General features: G+C 44.8%; 1 protein-coding gene across 5 annotated transcripts in view; it reads left to right on the forward strand.

Annotated features, from left to right (window-relative positions):
• ITGB4 (integrin subunit beta 4) overlaps positions 1-19,898 on the forward strand; it is a 51,413-nt gene that overhangs the window by 25,876 nt on the left and 5,639 nt on the right. Inside the window, exons 19-36 of one of the 5 annotated variants that reach the window (XM_081850650.1) lie at positions 159-344; positions 997-1,100; positions 1,338-1,396; positions 1,695-1,718; positions 2,451-2,599; positions 2,971-3,150; positions 3,687-3,835; positions 3,998-4,202; positions 6,358-6,518; positions 6,899-7,079; positions 9,053-9,190; positions 9,861-10,043; positions 10,679-10,810; positions 13,915-14,136; positions 16,201-16,368; positions 17,304-17,474; positions 18,139-18,258; positions 18,746-18,895. In XM_081850650.1, the coding sequence (XP_081706776.1) occupies positions 159-344; positions 997-1,100; positions 1,338-1,396; positions 1,695-1,718; positions 2,451-2,599; positions 2,971-3,150; positions 3,687-3,835; positions 3,998-4,202; positions 6,358-6,518; positions 6,899-7,079; positions 9,053-9,190; positions 9,861-10,043; positions 10,679-10,810; positions 13,915-14,136; positions 16,201-16,368; positions 17,304-17,474; positions 18,139-18,258; positions 18,746-18,895 (2,682 nt within the window). The remainder of the gene's footprint in view (positions 1-158; positions 345-996; positions 1,101-1,337; positions 1,397-1,694; positions 1,719-2,450; positions 2,600-2,970; positions 3,151-3,686; positions 3,836-3,997; positions 4,203-6,357; positions 6,519-6,898; positions 7,080-9,052; positions 9,191-9,860; positions 10,044-10,678; positions 10,811-13,914; positions 14,137-16,200; positions 16,369-17,303; positions 17,475-18,138; positions 18,259-18,745; positions 18,896-19,898) is intronic. The other 4 variants (XM_081850651.1, XM_081850652.1, XM_081850653.1 and 1 more) reach the window with 4 other exon arrangements.

Here is a 19,898-nt window from a genome sequence, read left to right on the forward strand (position 1 = left end):
AAAAAATCCTGGGGAAACCTTGCTAGGTAGGTAACAAGTTGTTTCTGCATTTGAAGTGAGGTCCTTTTATTCTGCTTACTCTTGTCCTTGGGAAAGATGTAAAGCTTGAACAGGGCCGTTGGCGTTTCTATGTTCTAACTCCTCTTCTTTCTCCGAAGGCCGCACTGTTGGTTTCAAGGAGGACCACTACCTGCTCAGAAAAAGCCTCATGACCTCGGACCACCTAGACACTCCCATGGTTCGCAGTGGCAACCTGAAAGGCAGAGACACAGTTCACTGGAAGATCAACAACAATGTGCATAAGGAAGGCTTCTCTTCCTTAGCTCTCAATCCCAAGGACCTGAGTAAGTGCCAGTTTTGCAAGGTGGAGAAGGGGCTAACTGGAGCCAAAGATGGTGATGGGGGGGGGAGTGGTCCCTCTGTCCTCTCAGAATCTGATCCTAAGCTGATTCAAACATGCACATTCCTCTCACATGAATGCATGTGGGAAATTACTTCTTAGAACACTTCCCCATGTCGTAATCTCTCTCCAGTTAAGTAAGTTGTCTGTGTAGCTTGAAACCTTATCCCTGAGGGCTTGAAACCTCTTCCCTGCTGGCTTTCCACTTGAAATGGGATTTGACACTGGAGCTTCTTCAAACAAGGGGCATTCCCTCACCCCTGGCTTTCTTTCTGAGATGATACAGCCAGACAAGAGAAGAGTATCATCATGAGCAACTGTGCTGATAATTTATCTGTTAAGAAATCCCTAGGTCTCTCACGCAACTACAGTTGACTGATGGGAAGGAAACAGGATCACTATTAAATCAGATTATGTGTGTTTGACAGACATGTCCTAAATCAGATTCTAGCCTTTGATTTCAAAATTCAGCTAACCATAATAAAATGGCTCTACTGCTTCTGCCCAACCACCCACATTGCTACATCTCATGTCTCCATATGCATGCTATTTGCTGGTAGTGTTTCTTGCTGATTGATTTGTTTCCTTGAATCCAGTTCCATATGGAGTGTCTCTGAGACTCGCCCGGCTCTTCACCCAAAACCTTGCAAAACCAGATAGCCGTGAGCATGAGCAACTGCAAAAGGATGTGGAGGAGAATGTAAGGAGCAGGAATAATGCTGCCTACTGGGTTTGCGACTGAGGAATGGGTGGGCAGGGGGAATACAATCAAGCCAATGCAAGCTTCCTTTTCTTGGCTTTGAATTAAGAGACAGCATATGGTTGTTGTCTGCTCAACATAAGGAAATCAAGTGGAATTAACTAAATCCCTTAATCTGAACATTGGGATGAACACCAGGAAATCTGAGTTAGTGACACTCTCTCTTGCTCTTCACAGCTCAATGAGGTTTACAGGGTTATCCCTGGTGCCCACAAATTTCAGCAGACAAAATTCAGGTGAGTTACTTTGGGAGGGGGCAACTGGCATGTAGAGAAGCAGTGAGATCTCTTCCAGTGGGTGCTCCTTTTAAAGATGAGAATGGGTAAAAAATGGCTGAACGTCTGGTGTGATTAAGTCTAGGGGGCATCCTTGGAAGAATATAGAGAATATAAAGTAGTAGGGATTAGAACTCTTGTCCCAACAGCTTTCCCCAGGTCAGAGTGTGAATGAAGCTTGAAAGGCCAAACCAAAAAATCTATGTATTTCTCCTTGGATTGTAATTAAAATTATGCATATTGTCTGTTTACTCTCCAGGCTGCAGCCAAATGCTGGGAAAAGGTAAGGAATTCATTTCTTGCTTTCCATCTAGGTGTAGACGTGTGGATACTTTCCATTGCTGTGCTTATTCTGTGGGAGTTTTCACTCACCACTCAGAAACTGTGATGTCTTCTTACAACTGTATCATTAGCATCGTTGCTCTCTGCACTGCAGAGATCATCATCTTCTTTGCCAGTTAACTTCTCACTGCTTGTGGGATGGAAAGTAGATCGATGTTAGCCCTTCCTAAGCAGAACTAAGAGCTGCATTCAAACTGCCCCTGCTGCGTGAGCAGAAATGGTCATTCTATCACCCCTTCCCATGCCCTCAGAGTTTTTGATTTGATGTCAAGCTTGTATCTCATAACAATGCTGAACTCAAAGCAGCTCACAATTATAATTTGTCTACCATGTTTCTCTGTGACGAACGCTGTAGCAGAGGAAGTGGATTCACTTATGCCAGGAAACTGTGACTGGCCAATAGTTTTTGCAGACCTGTGTTACCCCTTTAGTGTGGCAGCAGTGTTTATTCTATGGATATGCTGCAAGCACTCCCTATTTGAGTGGTGTGAAGTAGCCTTCATCTGGCCCCATTGCTGTGGAAAGAGTCTTCACACTGGCACTTGTTCCAGATCAGTGGCTGAAAATCATTGTGTATAAGAGTATGTGAGCAGTGACTTTATATTGCTAATAGCCTAGGTAAACAGACCCTGATCTTCCTCTCCCCCCCCCAATCCCACCCTGCCTTCTTCAGACAGGACCACACAATCGTAGACACAGTGCTCCCTGCTCCCCGCTCAGCCAAGAATGAGATTGTGAAAGTAACAGAGAAGCATGTCGCACAAGAGGCTTTCAACGATCTGAAAGTGTCCCCTGGTTACTACACTGTAATCTCTGATCAAGGTAGGTGATGATGAATGCTACTAGTTCTCACCAAGGTTGTAAACCTCTGTCTGGACTTTATCATGTCCTACAGCAGGTGGGGGCTCATAAGATGTTAAGCTCTTCTGTACAAAACATTCCCTCTGCATAGAAAACCAGAATATTCTACTGTAGCCTTCTCACCCACATATTGTGAAGGGATTTGTTTATTTTTATTGAGGAGCAGTCAACAAGGTGGGATTCCACCTGCAGTCGGAACTAATGCCACCTAGACACAGGTTTACAACCAGCTGATGGCTAGGCCTCCAATAAAAGCCAAGAGTTGCATGCTTTTCTAAATAACTCCTTCCCCTCTAAATGTGCTTTTTTTTGTGCTTCCATCCCTACCCAAGATGCTCACGGCATGGTAGAGTTTCAGGAAGGAGTGGAGCAGGTGGATGTCCGAGTTCCCCTCTTCATCAGGGAAGAAGATGATGATGAAAAGCAGCTGCAAGTGGAGGCCACTGATGTCCCTGTGGGAACTGCAGAAATTGGGCGCCGGCTTGTCAACATCACCATTATTAAAGAGCAAGGTAAATGTGTCTGTAGGCCAATCAGGTAATGATGGCACATTCAACTCAGGCAACATTCTCAGAGAAGGTCTCTGGACAGTCTGAAAACTCCAACAGGAATTCCTGTAAAGCAGCAGTAAGCTAACTTCTCACCCTCCAGATGTTTCTAGACTACAACTCCCATCATCTCTAACCATTGGTTATGTTGTCTGGGACTGATAGGAGCTATAGTCCAACAACAGCATATGGGGGAGGCACAGGTTGTTCATACCTCTTGTACAGCCATATGTAGAGTTGGACATCACTTTCTATGTCCTGCAGATGAATATGGTGACCTTTTGTGGATTGAATTTTAGATCTATATCATGGCAGTGCATTGACTACCTTTCTCGGTTCTACAGAGTATCCTTGGGTGATTAATTGTCGTGTTGGAACTAGTTAGCCACCGAATGTTAGGAAACAAGTTAGGGTAATATTGAAGTGTGGGTTTTGTTCTATGAGTTGTGGCACTTAGTAGACACCATATCACCATTACCACTGTCTCTGTATCCGTTTAGCAAACAGCATCATTCGCTTCCAGGAGCCAGCTTATTCATACAGCCGCTTCGACCAGGTGGCTAAGATCCCTGTACTTCGTGACATACTGGACAACGGGAAGTCTCAGATAACATACAGGACGCGTGATCTCACTGCCCAGGAAGGCAAAGTAAGCACAATAGAGCTGACTAATAGGGGGAGAGCCTTGATAGCCATGGTTATAGGAAGACCCTTTGACAGTTGTGCAGCCATTATATGATCCTAGAGATGTAGAAAATATTTGTGTTGCATCAGTACACTGTTTAGCGAACTCTTTCTCTCTCTTCCCAAGGATTATGTTTTTGCGGAGGGTGATATAGTCTTCCAGCCTGGGGAAAAGCGGAAAGAGGTGCAGGTGAAATTGCTGGAGCTGACTGAGATAGATGCCCTTCTTCGCAATCAGCAGTTGAAACAGTTTGCGGTGGATCTCATCAACCCCAGGTTCGGTGCAAAGGTTGGCAAATACCCTCAAACCATTGTGACAATTGCTGATCCAGGTGAGCTTCATCAATTTCTGAGGGCAAGCACCTTTTTTATCTCTGTTTATCTGCCAATTTGTTGTTCTATTTTGTATAAAAGCTTGAACCTGTCAGACAAACATCATTGCCGAGATTTCAGCAAAAAAGCTGGTGCATAAGGAACACTAAATCTAGATTCTCATATCTGAGCTGCCAGTGCAGTCCAGTGAGTAAACAAACAAACCCCTGTGTTGCAAAATATGAGTCAGCAATATCAAAAGCAGCACGATGGCCAGAAACAATTACAATGTGAAAAACTTTGGACTGGTTGAAAACTTCAAAACTAGCAAACTGAAGTCTCTGAAAGTCTCTGAAAGTCCTTAAAATCAATCCCGGTGCCAGACTTTACCCAGCGGAGAGCAAGCTGTGAAGCTTTGTATAATAAGCAAATGTCCGATTCTGATGTCCAACTCTGAACTCTGCTGACAAGTGTTTCCGGATAACAACTACTGTTTCGTTGAATTCTTCACCAGCCAATTAGTTCAACACTCGTGAGTAGAAAGATATGTAATTTCTTCATTAACCAATCTTTTTTCAAATAGATATAAATAATATACCGCTGGGTAAAGTCTGGCACCGTGATTCATTTAAGGACTTTCAATGTAGTCCAGTGAACAGACAGCACTGGAATCCTGGGTTCAAGCCTCCCCTCTACTGTGTTGCTGTCCACTTCAGTGGGGTATGGCTTACCATGGGTGGCCAATGATATATTTTGAATGTTCTAGTTGTGCATGATGCATGTGCAACAAGGCAATGAAGTCCAGTAACCAGATGTGTTTGGTCAGAGACTCAACACTGCTTGCTTGCAGTAATGGATTAGTCTTTAGGTGGTTGCTAATATTCTACTGCTTCTCTAACTTCTTCTACACTACTCTTCTCATCAAGTCCCCTAAGGAGAAATGTTCTATGAGGAAGTTTGGTAGTTTTGCCCCTTGGGTTAGTATTTCAGCTCTGATTTCCTAGTGCAATCTGTACTGGGGGAACTTCCCAATCAGACCAGGCAAGCAATGGCTCGTGTGATGTTCTAAGAATTAATGGCTGTAAACAGGGTAGCATCTTTTTAGACAAGGACAAAGGCAGACTTGTAAACGTCAATCTACCTGCAGAAATCAATTAAGCTCTGAAAATGCTGTGGTTGTGCTAATCCACATTAGGGGATGAATTAAATGTTGTTCTCTACCAGTCATTCTGTGATTGCAAGCACTTCAGTTTGCCCAGTGGAACAATCTCCCCTCTTATCCACCTGCTTCTGTCCTAGGGGTCTCCTAACTCCCAGAGTTGATATGGGGTGGGGAGCAGAGGGAGGAAAGGAGGGAAAGTCCCATCGCTTTAACAGGACTCATTGCTCTGGCTTCCACTAGTTTGCCTACTTAGCAGAATATGGCTCTAAATTGTTGTCTGCATGCAAAAGGTTTCATTTATTTGCACTCATGATAGACTCTGAAGGAGCAACCTCAGCTGCTTTGTAAAATAAGAATAAAATGCTAAATTTAGTCTGAAAGGCTACAGGTTTTTTTAAATTGCATAACTTCCACTTGGATCATTTAAGGTGATTTCAGAAGTGCATCCTAATATGTTTATTGTTAGAGTGGTTTCCCCCCCTCTCCTCCCTCCACCCACCCCACCCCCAAATTGGCTGGAGTGGCCATCAGGAGAACCCCCAGAATATTGTGGGTGGGGAGAATTCCTCTCTTCATCTCCTTTGTACTGTACACAACTCTTTATTAATACGCAAGAGTGCTTCTATGAAAAGCAAACAGCAACAAAGTGGTAAATATTTCACAAGCCACAGAAAATAGTTAACAATGAGTTTGATCCAGATATAGATGAGTGGAACTCCGCTCACACAACTGACTTTTCCGGACTTATTCTACATTAGCCCAAGGACTCTGTTAGCCAGTGATTTGATTGCAGCTAGCTATTTTTGTCTAATGTTCTGTTCAAGGTTATATACTAGATGGGTGAGTTGGAGGCAGTCATGGTAGTATGAGTTGACAGAGTCACACCTGTGGTACTTGAATCCACAACCTTTAATGGATGCAGTCAAGCGCCTTTACCATTCAGTCCACATGCCTCTCTCTTGGGATGTGGTTAAAGAGACAAACGAAGCCGTTCTGTTTTCTTTCTTCTGCAGAAGCTGTGGATGGCTTAGCATCGGCGAAACTCCTAGGCCAGCAACCGCAGCCTCCCAGAGGCATACTTGGAGCTCCCCTTAATCCAAATGCACAGGCACTAACCTCTAGGAAGATCCGATTCAACTGGTTGCCACCTCCTGGCAAACCTGCAGGGTACAAGGTATGGACCTGCCAAGCAATAAACCTAATTATTATGAATGAGGGGGGTACAATCTTGTTGACACTTGCTCTGAGTTCAAGGCCTAGAGTGGCTTCCCTCCAGGTCAGTGTAGTCCTGCCCTCCTATGCATTGACTGCTGCTGCTGCTCTCCTTCTCATGATACATCACATCAAGCATAGCACTCTGGAGTCATTCAATATCTTCCAAGGTTTATGAAGATGTGGATGTTCTAAAATGGGGGGGGGGGCAGTCATGAATTGCGTTCTGTAGATGTCGTGTTTTAGAATGGGGACTTTCCTTAACTGATCACATGGTGGTTTGTTATTCTTGATGATGTAAGCAAGACTTTGAAAGCAAATGGGATTCTCTTTGGCCTCCAGGTGAAGTACTGGATCCAAGGGGACCCTGAGTCAGAAGCTCGCTTGCTTGATTCGAAGGTGCCATCAGCGGAGTTGACTAATCTGTATCCCTACTGTGATTACGAGATGCAGTCCTGTGCCTACAACGATATGGGCGAGGGGCTTTACTCCGAAGTGGTCCACTGCCGCACACTTGAGGACCGTGAGTAGGCATATTCCATGGCAGACAAGGAGGGAGGAATTCAACATCACACTAAGGTGCTGTCGGGGCAAGCATTTCGGCTTGCCAGATGAGGCAAAGTGTTTTAAATGTGCTTTAAATTTGGGCTGCATACACACCATGCATCTAAAGCACATTTGAAACATCCCCTAAATCATCCTGGGACCTGTAGCTTGTTAAGGATGCTGGGAATGTTAGCTCTGTGAGGGGTAAACTACAGCCACTAGAATTCTTTGGGGGAAAGCAATGTGCTTTAAATGCAGTTCTTTTTTTTCTAAAAAAAATGTTTAGGGGGTACTCTCATTTTGACTCAGGGAAATCACCATTTTATAGTTCAAATCGGGGGGAAATAAATACAGTAAATGGACAAAAGTACAAAGATTCACAAAATATTAGCGTACCCCTACGTACCACCAGAAAAAAGCACTGTTTAAATGTATGATGTGTACACAGCCCTGCTTTAAATCTATGATGTGAATGTGACCATAGAGCCTTGGACAGTCCAGGCAAGACACTACACAACAAATGCTGTGTTTATAAGGAAAGGAAGCATGAAAATAAGAGAAATATTCAACATATTGAAGTTATTCTGCATGTCAACTTCATTCTGGGCTCTCTGGTCCCTGATGCTAAGGGTAACATTGATGAATGAACAAAATAAAAAAATTCCTTCCAGTAGCACCTTAAAGACCAACTAAGTTAGTTCTTGGTATGAGCTTTCGTGTGCATGCACACTTCTTCAGATACACTGATTCAGATACACTTCTTCAGATACACTGATACATTGATGAATGAATACTAAGAAACATGTTCAGTAAGAAGGACTGAGACTGCAATTCTCTCATTGAATTCAGTGGAACTTGCTTCTGAGTAGACATATATAGAATTGCACTGTTGCTGTGCTTTAGATCAGTGTTATCCTAGAATCATAGAAAAGGGACCTTGGCCATCATCTAATCTGAGCTGGCGCTCAGTATAGAATCTACAGGGCTGGATGATGATGCAAATGCAGCATCCCTGGCAGATGGCCACCTGGAGATAGTTCAGTCTGTAGAGCATGAGACTCTTTATGTCAGGGTTGTGGGTTTGAGCCCCATGTTGGGCAAAATATTTCTGCATTGCAGGGGGTTGGACTAGGTGACTCTCATGGTCCCTTCCAACTCTACAATTCTGTGAATCTATGAAATACTGTTAAATAAAGCAGGCTTGTTTTCTCTTGCTCTAGAGGGCAGGACTAGAATGAATAGGTGAAGATTACAAGAAAACAGATTTTGGCTAAACCAGAGGTTAACCTTTTTCACTGGTGGAATTTTGAGAAAGTGCCCTGACTGTCGGTTACAAAATGTCTGTTGTGAAGGTATGGCATGGCACATCAAAAAGAACAAAAATGGGGACAGGATCCCAAAATAGTGCAGGCATGCCACTTCTTAGTCCCGCATCAATGGGAGAAAGGCACCTATATCAGCCACTCACCCGTAGAGAGAAGCTCTTTGTACCTCCCCTCTGATGAGAACAGAAGGGAGGGTGGATGTCCAGTCCTGGCATCCATTGAAATGTGGGCATGTTCAAGGGGGCATGTTCAATGCAGGAGAGACCAAGCCAGTGCAAACTAAGCAGGAAGAGCACAGTTTCTTGATCATTGTGGATTTATGAGGACATATTTGCTAAGACCTTTCATGGGCACCAGAGGAGATATTGGTGGGCACAGTGATGACCACAGACACCATGTTGGTGATCCCTGGGCTAAACACTAGGAGAATGGTAAGAGTGGTTCAACAGTGGACTAGACTACCTAGGAAGCAATAGATTTTATGGGATTTGTTTTAAAATAACTGTCCATAGTTTAATTTGAGATATTACCAGCCTCATCCGGTGGGGTTGTTGTTCACATTCCATTAACTGCATTAAGTGTATCCAACTTTTCCCATGTTCTTGCCTTTCTTTCAACTTCACAGTTCCTAGTGAGCCCGGGCGCTTGGCTTTCAATGTAGTCTCTTCCACTGTGACACAGCTGAGCTGGGCTGAGCCTGCCGAGACTAACGGAGATATCACAGCCTACGAAGTCAGCTATGGACTTGTCAACGAGGTCAACAGTAAGCGTGGATTCTGTTTGCTACCCTGATCATGCTGCAACCTTGCAAGCTATTATTCCAGGCTGAACTAGTCAGCATCTTTTCGGCAATTACTCAGTTGTGTGCATTTAGAGAATGCCAACGGAGTCTGCCGTTGTCGAATCTCACAGTGGTAGAGCTGCAGACAAACCCCAAATCATGGTGATTAGAAGCAAAACATAGATCTATTCCCTAGCCCCATTTTATCCTCGCAACACACCCCTGGGAGGTTGGCCCAAAATCATCCAGTGAGCTTCATAGCAAAGTGGGGATAAGATCATAGGAGGAGCACTACTGGATCAAAACAAAGGCCCATCTAGTCCAGCATTCTGTTCTCAAAGTGGCTAACCAGATGCCTGTGAGAAGCTCCTAAGCAGGACATGAGTAGTCTTCCCACTTGTGATTCCTGGATGCTAGAAAACCTTGAACAGTTCAAACCACCTGCATGCACTCTATGGCATTAATATCTCCCTTTGTTTTGAGTTTTACCCTCAAAAATATTACAACACTGTTTCAATGGGGTCAGCAGAAAGCTGGGATATCATTGGAAAGGCATACTGTCTTTAGCATAAATCAAAGATGGTCAACATGGAATGAGGCAAAAACAGCAATTGAATGGGGAAAGGTATTTACATATACATTCTGTTTACAGGACCCGTTGGGCCCGTAAAGAAAGTCATGGTGGAGGGTGCCAAGAAGCGAATGGTTCTGATTGAAAACTTAAGGGAATCACAGCCCTATCGCTACACAGTGAAGGCCAAAAATGGAGCTGGATGGGGTCCTGAACGAGAAGCTACTATTAACTTGGCCACACAACCCAAGCGCCCTATGTCCAGTGAGTTATATTGCCAAGCTTGTGCCGTGCAGATCTTGTTTTTCACTTGCAATGATTCTCATTTATTCGGCATGCTTGATATGTCCACCATAGAATTTTAATTTCAACTGTGTGTGTGTGTGTTGCATGATATATTTTGTTCTTGGGGGGAGCATGTCCCATAGAATGTAGTTGCACAGATGTCATGGACACCTTTTGACTGTTGATCGTGATGACATTTGGTGACGCGTATCAAACTATTTATGAACTTTTTAAAGTGTGTGCATTAATTAGCAGTTGTCTTATCCTGTCATGCAACCCTAGTGCTGATGCACACATCCCTTTTTTTAATGAACACCAATGAGCTACATAGTTGGCTGTTATCCATTCATTCCTCTCCATTACCACAATGAAACTATCCCCCGTCACTCAATCTGTTTTTTTTTTTATATTTATTAACAGATTTTATTTTTAATTACAATACCAATAAACAATACAATATAACACATCTCTTAACATACCCGTCACTCAATCTGAAATATCACAGGAACTAGATTGAAGCTTATGCTGCTATCACTTTAAAATGTGTTTGGGGTACATTAGTTTAAAATGTATAGAAAGCTCTTAGTATACGAATACTTTCTGTTTTCTTGCAGTTCCCATCATCCCTGATGTGCCAATAATTGATGCTGAAGGAGGAGAGGACTATGATAGCTACCTGATGTACAGCACAGATGTCCTGCGCTCACCAGCTGGTAGCAAACACCCCAGCATCTCAGATGATTCTGGTACAGTGCATTGCTGAAGTTTGCAAAAATGTTTTGTTTTGTTTCTTGGAGCCTTAGATTTCTGGAGAATGTAAAACCAAAAACATATTAACAAGCAATTTCTAGCCACAAGTCAAATAGGTTTTCTTATTTCAAGGCAGAGAAACCCCTACTTGTGGAAATTTAAGGCGTGCTTTACATCTTCTGCTAACACATTTGGATTCACTAGGGACTTGTATCGAAGTGCATCCCATGACATCTGTGAATGCAATGCAGCGGCTTCTGTAGACTGTAGCACTTAAGGAAATGCTGTGATGAGTACCATCCGCTGCCATGTGGCTTAGTTAAGTGCAGAGCCTAGGTGCACTCGCAGAACCTTATGATGATCAAGTATTAGGCCATGTGACTGTGTTGCAAGCAAATAACAGGACTGATTAAGATGTGCCATTAGTGCACCTCTGCTGAGGAGCACGTTCTGTGCAATAAACACAGAAGGCTCAATGTGGGGCTCAAGGCTCACAAGGAGGGACAAAAAAAGGAAGACTTCACCAGCCAACAGGTCCTGTGGGAGAGCTACCTTTCTGACCAGAAATATGGGGCACTGGTTAACAGAGTCTGTCTTCCAAACTCCATAAAGAAATATGTGCAATATTTCAGCTGCAATTCACATTTACGTACAAAAATTCCACCCCTTCCCCACCTTTAGCACTGTTGCTCCCAGCAATGTATGAGAAAATGTTATAGCGAGAGGAGAATATTTAAAGTTGCTACTGTCCAGGTGGAGAACAGCTAGCAGGCTACAGGCCATCAAAGAATCTGGCACACTTAAGTCCATTGAATTAATGGGCTGACAAATGCATCTAAGTTTGTGTTGGACTATGTGCATAGCATGTGATGCCCAGAACTACTGTATTACCGCCAGGAATTAGAGGCAGCAAGCATCTGAATATCAGTCACTGCGGGGTGGGTGCCGGCAGGGCGATTCTGTACTTATGTTTTGTATGAAGGCTTATGTAGGCATCTGGTTGGCTACTGTGTGAGATGGGATGCAGGACTAGATAGGCCTTTGGTCAGATCCAGCAGGGATCTTCTTTTGCTCTTATGAATGGTAACTGTATTCAATAATATATAATGAACCAGAGAGCTATAACCTGTTAGTTATAATCTGAATATAATTTTAAGGAAGCTTTCTTAAAACCGAGGGCAATCACAGCAACTCTCTTGGAACAGCTTTGCCATTCGTTTCACTGCAATGAAGGATGTGCACACAAATTTGAGTGTATGTGGATCTCTGGTTCAAGGCTTCTATTCCTGCTGCTCTTTAAAGTGGCCAAAGCTTCTTGTTGACACCAGCTGCAGTTACTTCTCTGAAACCATTCACCTTTGACTTTGCTGTGTTATCATTTCCTTTTCCTTAGTAAACAATGCTTTCAGAAGCTGAGGATGTTGCAGTGAAAAACCCACTAATATTGCCCATCATAATTGCAAAATACTTGCTTTTTTCTGCAGAGATTAGGCTACATAAATAAAAACAGAAGTGACAGCTACTTTTGGAGTCTTGAAAGCCTTATGTACTTGCAGTGGCGTAGTGTGGGGGGTGCAGGGGGGCCGGCCGCACTGGGCGCAACATCTGGGGGTTAGGGTTAGGGGGCGCAAATCCACGGGTTAGGGGGCGCAAATTACTTGCCTTGCCCCGGGTGCTGACAACCCATGCTACGCCACTGTGTACTTGAATAGATGGTTGATTTTTACAAAGAAAGGTTCAGGATCTAACTTTCTGCTGCACTTTCTGGTCTTGAAGCCTTGTCCCTTAATTCTAAACAAATGGGGGGTGGGGAGAGGTGGCTGTAGCTATGCAGTGCTTCACATGCTCAGAGGCCATCTATTTAAAATTGCATTTACGGTATTTATTTTAAAACATTTTTATACTGCTTTATATATAAATTGTCCGAAGCCAGTGTACAACCGTAAAACATAGCAACAACTGAAAGAACATTGTTAAGATAGTCATATTAAAACAGTTTCCAATAAGCTGTAGCATGTACAATTAATACAAAGTATCAGGAAACACTGGATAAGTTTCTAACATTCATTGCAAACACAGGTGGAGCATGCTGTGTTTTGTAAGGAGGTTGTTCCTGCTCCTGTAGTCAAGGCTTTTTTTTACTGTTGGTTTGGGGCTGGATTTCCAAAGGCTGTGGTACTGAACTCAGTGGGACTTGCCTTATAAAAAGGAAACATGCATAGGATATTGGCATTCTGTACAAACAGGTGGTGCCCCAGGTGTGGGCTGCTTAAATGGGCAAGGGGCAGATCCAAGGGAAGCCTACCTGCTCTGTCAGCTCCGCCCCCTGGCACAGCCCAAGTCCCCAGCCTGCATCCCCATTAGCCAAAGCCGGGTGCAGGCTAGGATCCAGTGGTGTAGCGTGGGTTGTCAGCACCCAGGGCAAGGCAAGTAATTTGCGCCCCCTAACCTGTGGATTTGCGCCCCCTAACCCGTGGATTTGCCCTAACCCCAGATGTTGCGCCCGGTGCGGCCGGCCCCCCCTGCACCCCCCACGCTACGCCACTGCTAGGATCCAGTTCCTGATAGGAGAAGGGGACTTAAACCCCCACCACTTATAAGGAAGGGCATCACTGTTCCAGTTCCCTTGTTGGGGCCCCAGTGAAGTTTCTTCTGTCCTGCAACACTGCCACACCAAGAGGGGTAAGCGGTCTGGAGTGAAAGGGGAGGAAGCAGAGGGAGGCCACCCCTTTTATCTTTTGTGTGACAGCCCCCTTAGCTACTGTTTTGAAAGTGTGTGTGCGTGCGTGTGTGCATGCGCCGGTGCACAACATAATTTGACTAAACTTGGGAGAGTGGGGCTTGTGGATTTCACTAAGAAACGTAACCTCCATATTCTGAGCACTAATTTCGTTGGCACAGTACATGAGTGAGGCAGGCCACTTACCTGCCTGGCAAGGCAAATGCTGCTGTTGATGAGCTCTGTGCTGTCCCCGTAAGTCAGTGCTAGGACTAGGTGAATAACGAAGGGCTGCAGTAGGTAGCTTGCAGGTGGCGGGCTGCCTGCTCTTATTGCGCCCTTCTGGTTATGCCAACGCAAGTGCTTGACTTGTTCCAAAAGGCTCTCGGTGGAAATATGTGCAGCTGCTAGGGGAGGAGCTGGACCTTCGACGCGTCGCCTGGAGGCTCCCAGCAGAATTGATCCCTCGTTACTCGGACAGCAGCTGCTTTTCCTCGGACACAGAGGGTCTCCTCCATGAGGATAGCACCCCCTCTGAGCTGGTGGACAGTGATGCAGCCAGCCGCAGTCTACTAAGGAGTGGGACTCCCCTGCCCCAACCAGGTGAAGGACGACTGCCTTCTTCCCTCCCTCCCAGTAACTGTTGTGTCTCGTCCTCCTCCAAGGGCCTAGAACCAGATTTTAGCCTTCCCATCGCTACAGTAGATACATGTTGGTGTTGGTGCTGGAGTAATATATTTGGCCACCTGTAACAGAGTCCGCTTGCATAATGTTGTTGTGATCTGTCTGTGTATAGTATGCATTGTGCAGTGCCAAGGTCGTCACCTACCCTAGGTATGAATTGGGAAACTGTTAAGAGGCTGCACCTGAAAATGGCATGGATCCTTTCAGCCAGTGCTATTTTTCTAGAAAAGGAGGTGTCAGAACTGACCATGAGCACCTCCCTCGTTCTCTTAGAATGGTAATGGTGCCTGCCTGAGAGGTGCTGGAACTGAGTTCCAGTGAGTTTTGGCTGAAAAAAGCCCAGCATTCAGCATAGCAGATTTTTTTAAAAAGAGTGTTGTCTACAGCCACCTTCTGAAATAATTTCTGGTGTTAGCAGTTGTAGTTTGTGAGTTTATCCGCTTTCAACCCGATGACTGAATGGGAAAGGTTTTCCGCAGAGAAACCCAATTATGGAAAGCAGAACCCCCTTTGTTGTTCAAAAAAAGTTATTTTAATTCTGTTGAACTTGGCCGATCTTCTCGGTAACTTCTCAGGGTAAGAATCAGTTTCTAATGAGAACAGGAATTATTTCATTGTTTTGAACAGGGCCACTGGGTGTACCCAGAAACTTACTAGTCAGTATAAGGCAACAGCTCCTCCTAGTTTCGTGAGGGTTTTTCAACATCCCCCAATTAAAAAAAACCAACCATAATAATTTTCTTCTAAAACAGACAAAGGTTCATGTAGGGGATGGTACACTATGTAGTCAATCACTCACCTTGCCTTTAATGCATTCCAATGGTCGTTCAGAAATTCTGTTAATTTGTATAGCCATTTGGAAGGAACCAATGCTTTCAAGTTTTCATTCTATAACGTTCATTTTAGTAAATGCCTCTATCTAGTCTTGCATTCTGTTTCTGATGGTGGCCAGCCAGATACCACTGAAGAGCTCACAAGCAGGGCATGAGGGAGATGACCACCCCCAGTTGTTTATCCCACAGGTACAATGCCTCTGCCTAGGACGCGGGTGGTGCTGTGGGTTAAACCCCAGAGCCTAGGACTTGCCGATCAGAAGGTCGGAGGTCCCTGCTCCTGCCAACCTAGCAGTTCGAAAGCATGTCAAAGTGCAAGTAGATAAATAGGTACCACTCTGGCGGGAAGGTAAACGGTGTTTCTGTGTGCTGCTCTGGTTCGCCAGAAGCAGCTTAGTCATGCTGGCCACATAACCTGGAAGCTGTACGCCAGCTCACTTGGCCAATAAAGCGAGATGAGCGCCGCAACCCCAGAGTTGGCCACGACTGGACCTAATGGTCAGGGGTCCCTTTACCTTTTTACAATGCCTCTGAATCCAGAGGCTCCATTTAGCTGTTAAGGCTGATAGCTGTTAGGTATATTTGCCTTACATGAATGTATTATATTAATGTCAGCATGTTTCTAACCAGTTGCTTGTGGTCATGTCTCGTCTTTTACCAAGGGTCTGAAACCAGGCTTTAACCTGTGGTTGGTTGGTTGTAAAATGGATTTAAATCATGCTAATAGTTTCGTTTGCAGGGTTTCCCATGCAAAGTCAATTCAGTACTAAAATATATGGCGTCACTTCCTTACTCAAGCGTCCCCTTTTCTGATTTTAATTGCCTGCTGGGGAAGTCTGTTTAGTTCTTAACAGCATCTTGACATGGCTGAGTACTTGAGCTTCCTTTGGCACTGTAGTTTTAAGTGATGTGTTGGCGGTGGGGCAGTTGTTGCATTTTTGCTTTTCATGAGGCTGACAATAGTTGATGTGAAGCCGCAAAATGACTTGCAGCTAAAGACTGGAATAAAGCCCAGGCACTGGGAATGTTCTGACAGATCTTTCGTACACGGTTTCAGTTTGGCTTAATTAGTATACACACTAATTGGTATACATACCCACAGATATTGATCATGAACGTTGTTAACTTTAGTGGATGGAATCTTTTCCAGAACACATGAATGGCCGAATGGATTTCGGCTTCCCTGGCAGCGTTGGAAGCCTGACCCGGAATGTGACAACAAGTTACAACCATCTAAGTCCACACATATACCACGAGAGAAGGACAATAGGAAACTCATCTCAGACAAGGGAGTATGCCACAGTGGTGTCTGGGCAAGGTGAGTGTTGGGCTGAACATCATCCCATAACCAGTTAATCTGCTTGTGATATGAAGTTCCCTCCTGTCCTCCACTAGAAGTAGCAAAGTGGTTAATGAGGAAACTTTGGCTGTGTACACATTACTGTTTACTCTGGCTCCAGTGCGCTCCCATTCCTGGTGTTTGAAGCTGAATATATGCATGACATTAGCTGCAATCCATATGCATCCTGTCGTTTATTGAGAAATGCTCCCTATTTGGTGCACTTTCCCTCAAACCAGCTTCCATCTGATTTGAAAATGCAAATGGTTAAGCGGAGATGCATACAGTGCAGATAGATATTGCACACGTGCAGATAACAACACATGTGTAGACGACAACTTCATCAAATTGGAGTTATGGGGGTTGCATGGCCAGGGAAACAAATCAAGCAATGCACATCTGGTGAAGACACCCCCACCCCATCACTGGTGACTTCTCTGTGTTTTAAGCCACTAATGTGTACATAGCCTTTGACAAGTTTCAAGCTTTTCATATCAACATCCGCAAGATTGATTGTCACCTGGACATCATGGTGTGTGAAAAGCACACTACAAAACCTCTGTCTCTCTGTCTATTCTGCCTGGGCATAGTGGTGGTTCAGGACTTATCCCAAGATGCTAGCATCACAAGAGAAAGGTTGTCCTTGTCTCTTTTCCCCCACACTATTTCTTATGCTGAGGAGTTTTCTCAGTCTCAACCAATTCCCTGTGCTTCCTCTCTCCCTTACTTGGTGGGCTTGCTATCTGTGACTTTGTCTGTAGCCTCCATGGCTACCTTCTGCCTTGAAATATCCCAAGTGCTAGTTCAGCAGTGGGATAGTTCCCCTGGCTCTGCGCCTGACACTGGTGCTACAATCCCCTTTGGTGTCTTCAATGGTGCTTGTTTCTTTCTCTCTGTTTTGCCCTATCTTGTAGACCAGTCCAGGAGGATATTCCCTCCCATACATGAAGATGCTGGGAGGATGGTCCTGATGCCTCAGGATGAGGGCTTCGGGAGGGCAAAGGTGAAGGGTTACTATGGCGATAGTGATGCTCGGGATTCTATAGTCATGGCTGACGGGCCTTCTTGGATTTCCAAATACCTAGGTATCGCGAATGACATGGCATGGCTCAGTGTCTTCCTGGTTGTTTTCCCTACCTGAAGTGACTCATCCTATAACCAGCTAATCTATCCATCTTATGAAATTTCCTCCAGTCTTCCCCCAGCTTTGTGTGCATGTGTGTGCATGCAGCAATTCACTGTGCTCCCCACACCCAAACTTTCCTGCTCCTTCACCATGACAACTTCCATTTGCAGCCTGCATCACTTCAGTGATTACAGCTTTCCAAGCTGAGTAACACATGTGACTTTGTGTGGCGTCCGCAGCAGCACCCTGTGCTTTTCATCCTTGGCAAACCTATTGTTTTATGTCTGTGTCTGTATCCACAGGCCTTAAATTGAGAAGCTGCAGGAAGAACAGTGCAAAATGTCCCTCTTGAAATTTACTCTCATAGATCAAGGTTCAAGTTTAATTGGATGGCACAACTCTGGATCAGGCTCTAAGATACCCTGAAAACTTTCTTTTTTCACCATAAAAAAGATGTCCTGGTGACATCTGAAAGTTGTCACCAGTTGCTTAGTTAACCGTCTCTGCAACATTTGCCCATAATTCTTTCGTTGGGCTAGATAAGGGATTCAGGGCATCATCAAGTCACCCCTGCCATGCCCAAGCCTTTGTGTTGATAGCACTGATTTTGTTTCTCTGTGCAGGCATGTCAGGGCAAGGCACACAGCCCAGTGTACATTATGCTGTCCCCCAGAAGGCCAGGGGCCGCACTCACTCCGAAGATGTCCGTGAGGCACTGAGCAACCTGGACACAGTGCTTCAGGGTGAGTGAGCTTAACCTGGCCTCTGCACGGGACCTTGCTGTGCCTGGGGGAATCCAGGTTTGGGGGGCAGGAGAAAATCAGATCTCCTTCCCTCTTTTTTTCCTGCTTAATTAAATCAACTTCATTCTTTGACAGAGGGCCCTCAAGCTGCAACTTCCCCCTCCCCACAAAAATAATAATCTTGGGAACTGTGATTTGTTAAGGGCGCTGGAAAATTTAGTTCTGTATAGTGTAAAATACAATTATTTGAGGGGGAAAGTGCTTCAAATGTATGGTGTGTGCACAGCATTATTCTTCCACTCAGCTAGCTGCTTTACCTCAGCATCTGAAGTCCTTCTAGCCAGATTCTCAATAGGCCTGACTACAAGCCCTTTATTTGATGAGGGGACATTCTGCTTGTTCTCCTGGGACATGTAAGGAGCTTTTCCCATTTGTGGGCAAGGCCTTTCCCTGCCTTCAGATCCAAACCTGTGATTTTCTGCCTCAGATTCCAGGATGCAGCTGGGTGTCCCTGACACGCCTACGCGCTTAGTTTTCTCTGCCCTGGGGCCTACCTCCCTGAAGGTCAGCTGGCAGGAGCCACAATGCGATAAAGAAGTGCAAGGATACAGCGTACAGTACCAGCTCCTCAACGGAGGTCAGTGAAGGCCCCTCTGCTGATCATGTAGGGCTGAATTGTGTGTGTGTGCTATTCATTCATAAGATCATATTATCAGGTGACCAGTGCACCTTGGAATTAAATAGCAGAAAGATGTTATTCCCTGCTCAGTGTGAAGAAACAACTTACCCTTTTCATGCTCCTTGTTTGGCTATAGCCTTCCCCAACTGGGGCCCTCCAAATGTTGTAGGACTACAACTCCCATCCTCCTTGACCACTTGCCATGCTGGCTGCGGTTGATGGGAGTTGTAGCCAACAACACCGCTTAGTGTTATTTCTGCCCAGCAAAGAGCACTCAGCTGTATACAGTGGTACCTTGGGTTGCATACACTTCAGGTTACATACGCTTCAGGTTACAGACTCCGCTAACCCAGAAATATTACCTCAGGTTAAGAACTTTGCTTCAGGATGAGAACAGAAATCGTACTCTGGCGGCAGTGGGAGGCCTCATTAGCTAAAGTGGTGCTTCAGGTTAAGAACAGTTTCAGGTTAAGAACAGACCTCCAGAACGAATTAAGTACTTAACCCGAGGTACCACTCTCTCTCTCTCTCTCTCTCTCACTCACTCTCTCTGTGTGTGTGTAAAAATATGACATCCAATAATCCATTGACAGGACATGCAGTTTAAGAGCCCATCCTGATTTTTTTGTCCTGTGGATGTGCTGCAAGAGCAGACAGTTTGATGTCCCTTTTTTCCTTAGCTACAGGGAGCCTCTTCTGCAGCACGAGCTACCTCTCATCTTCATGGTCTTCCCTACACCAGAAAAATTAATGCCTTCGAACAGATCACTCAAAATCTATTATGAGGCACTTGCTTGGCTGGAACAAGGGACAGCATGTAGATTCTGCCTCTGATGAAGAACACTCAGTTCAAAATAAATAGGGCACTTTTTATTCCCAGTCTAAAAAACTGGCAGCACCCATGGCTTTTATTTTTCCAAGATGTCATACAGATGAATGGACAGCCCTTCAACAGAACAGA

This window comes from Podarcis erhardii (genome assembly GCF_964252035.2).
Source record: "Podarcis erhardii genome assembly, chromosome: 2".
Classification (NCBI taxonomy): domain Eukaryota; kingdom Metazoa; phylum Chordata; class Lepidosauria; order Squamata; family Lacertidae; genus Podarcis; species Podarcis erhardii.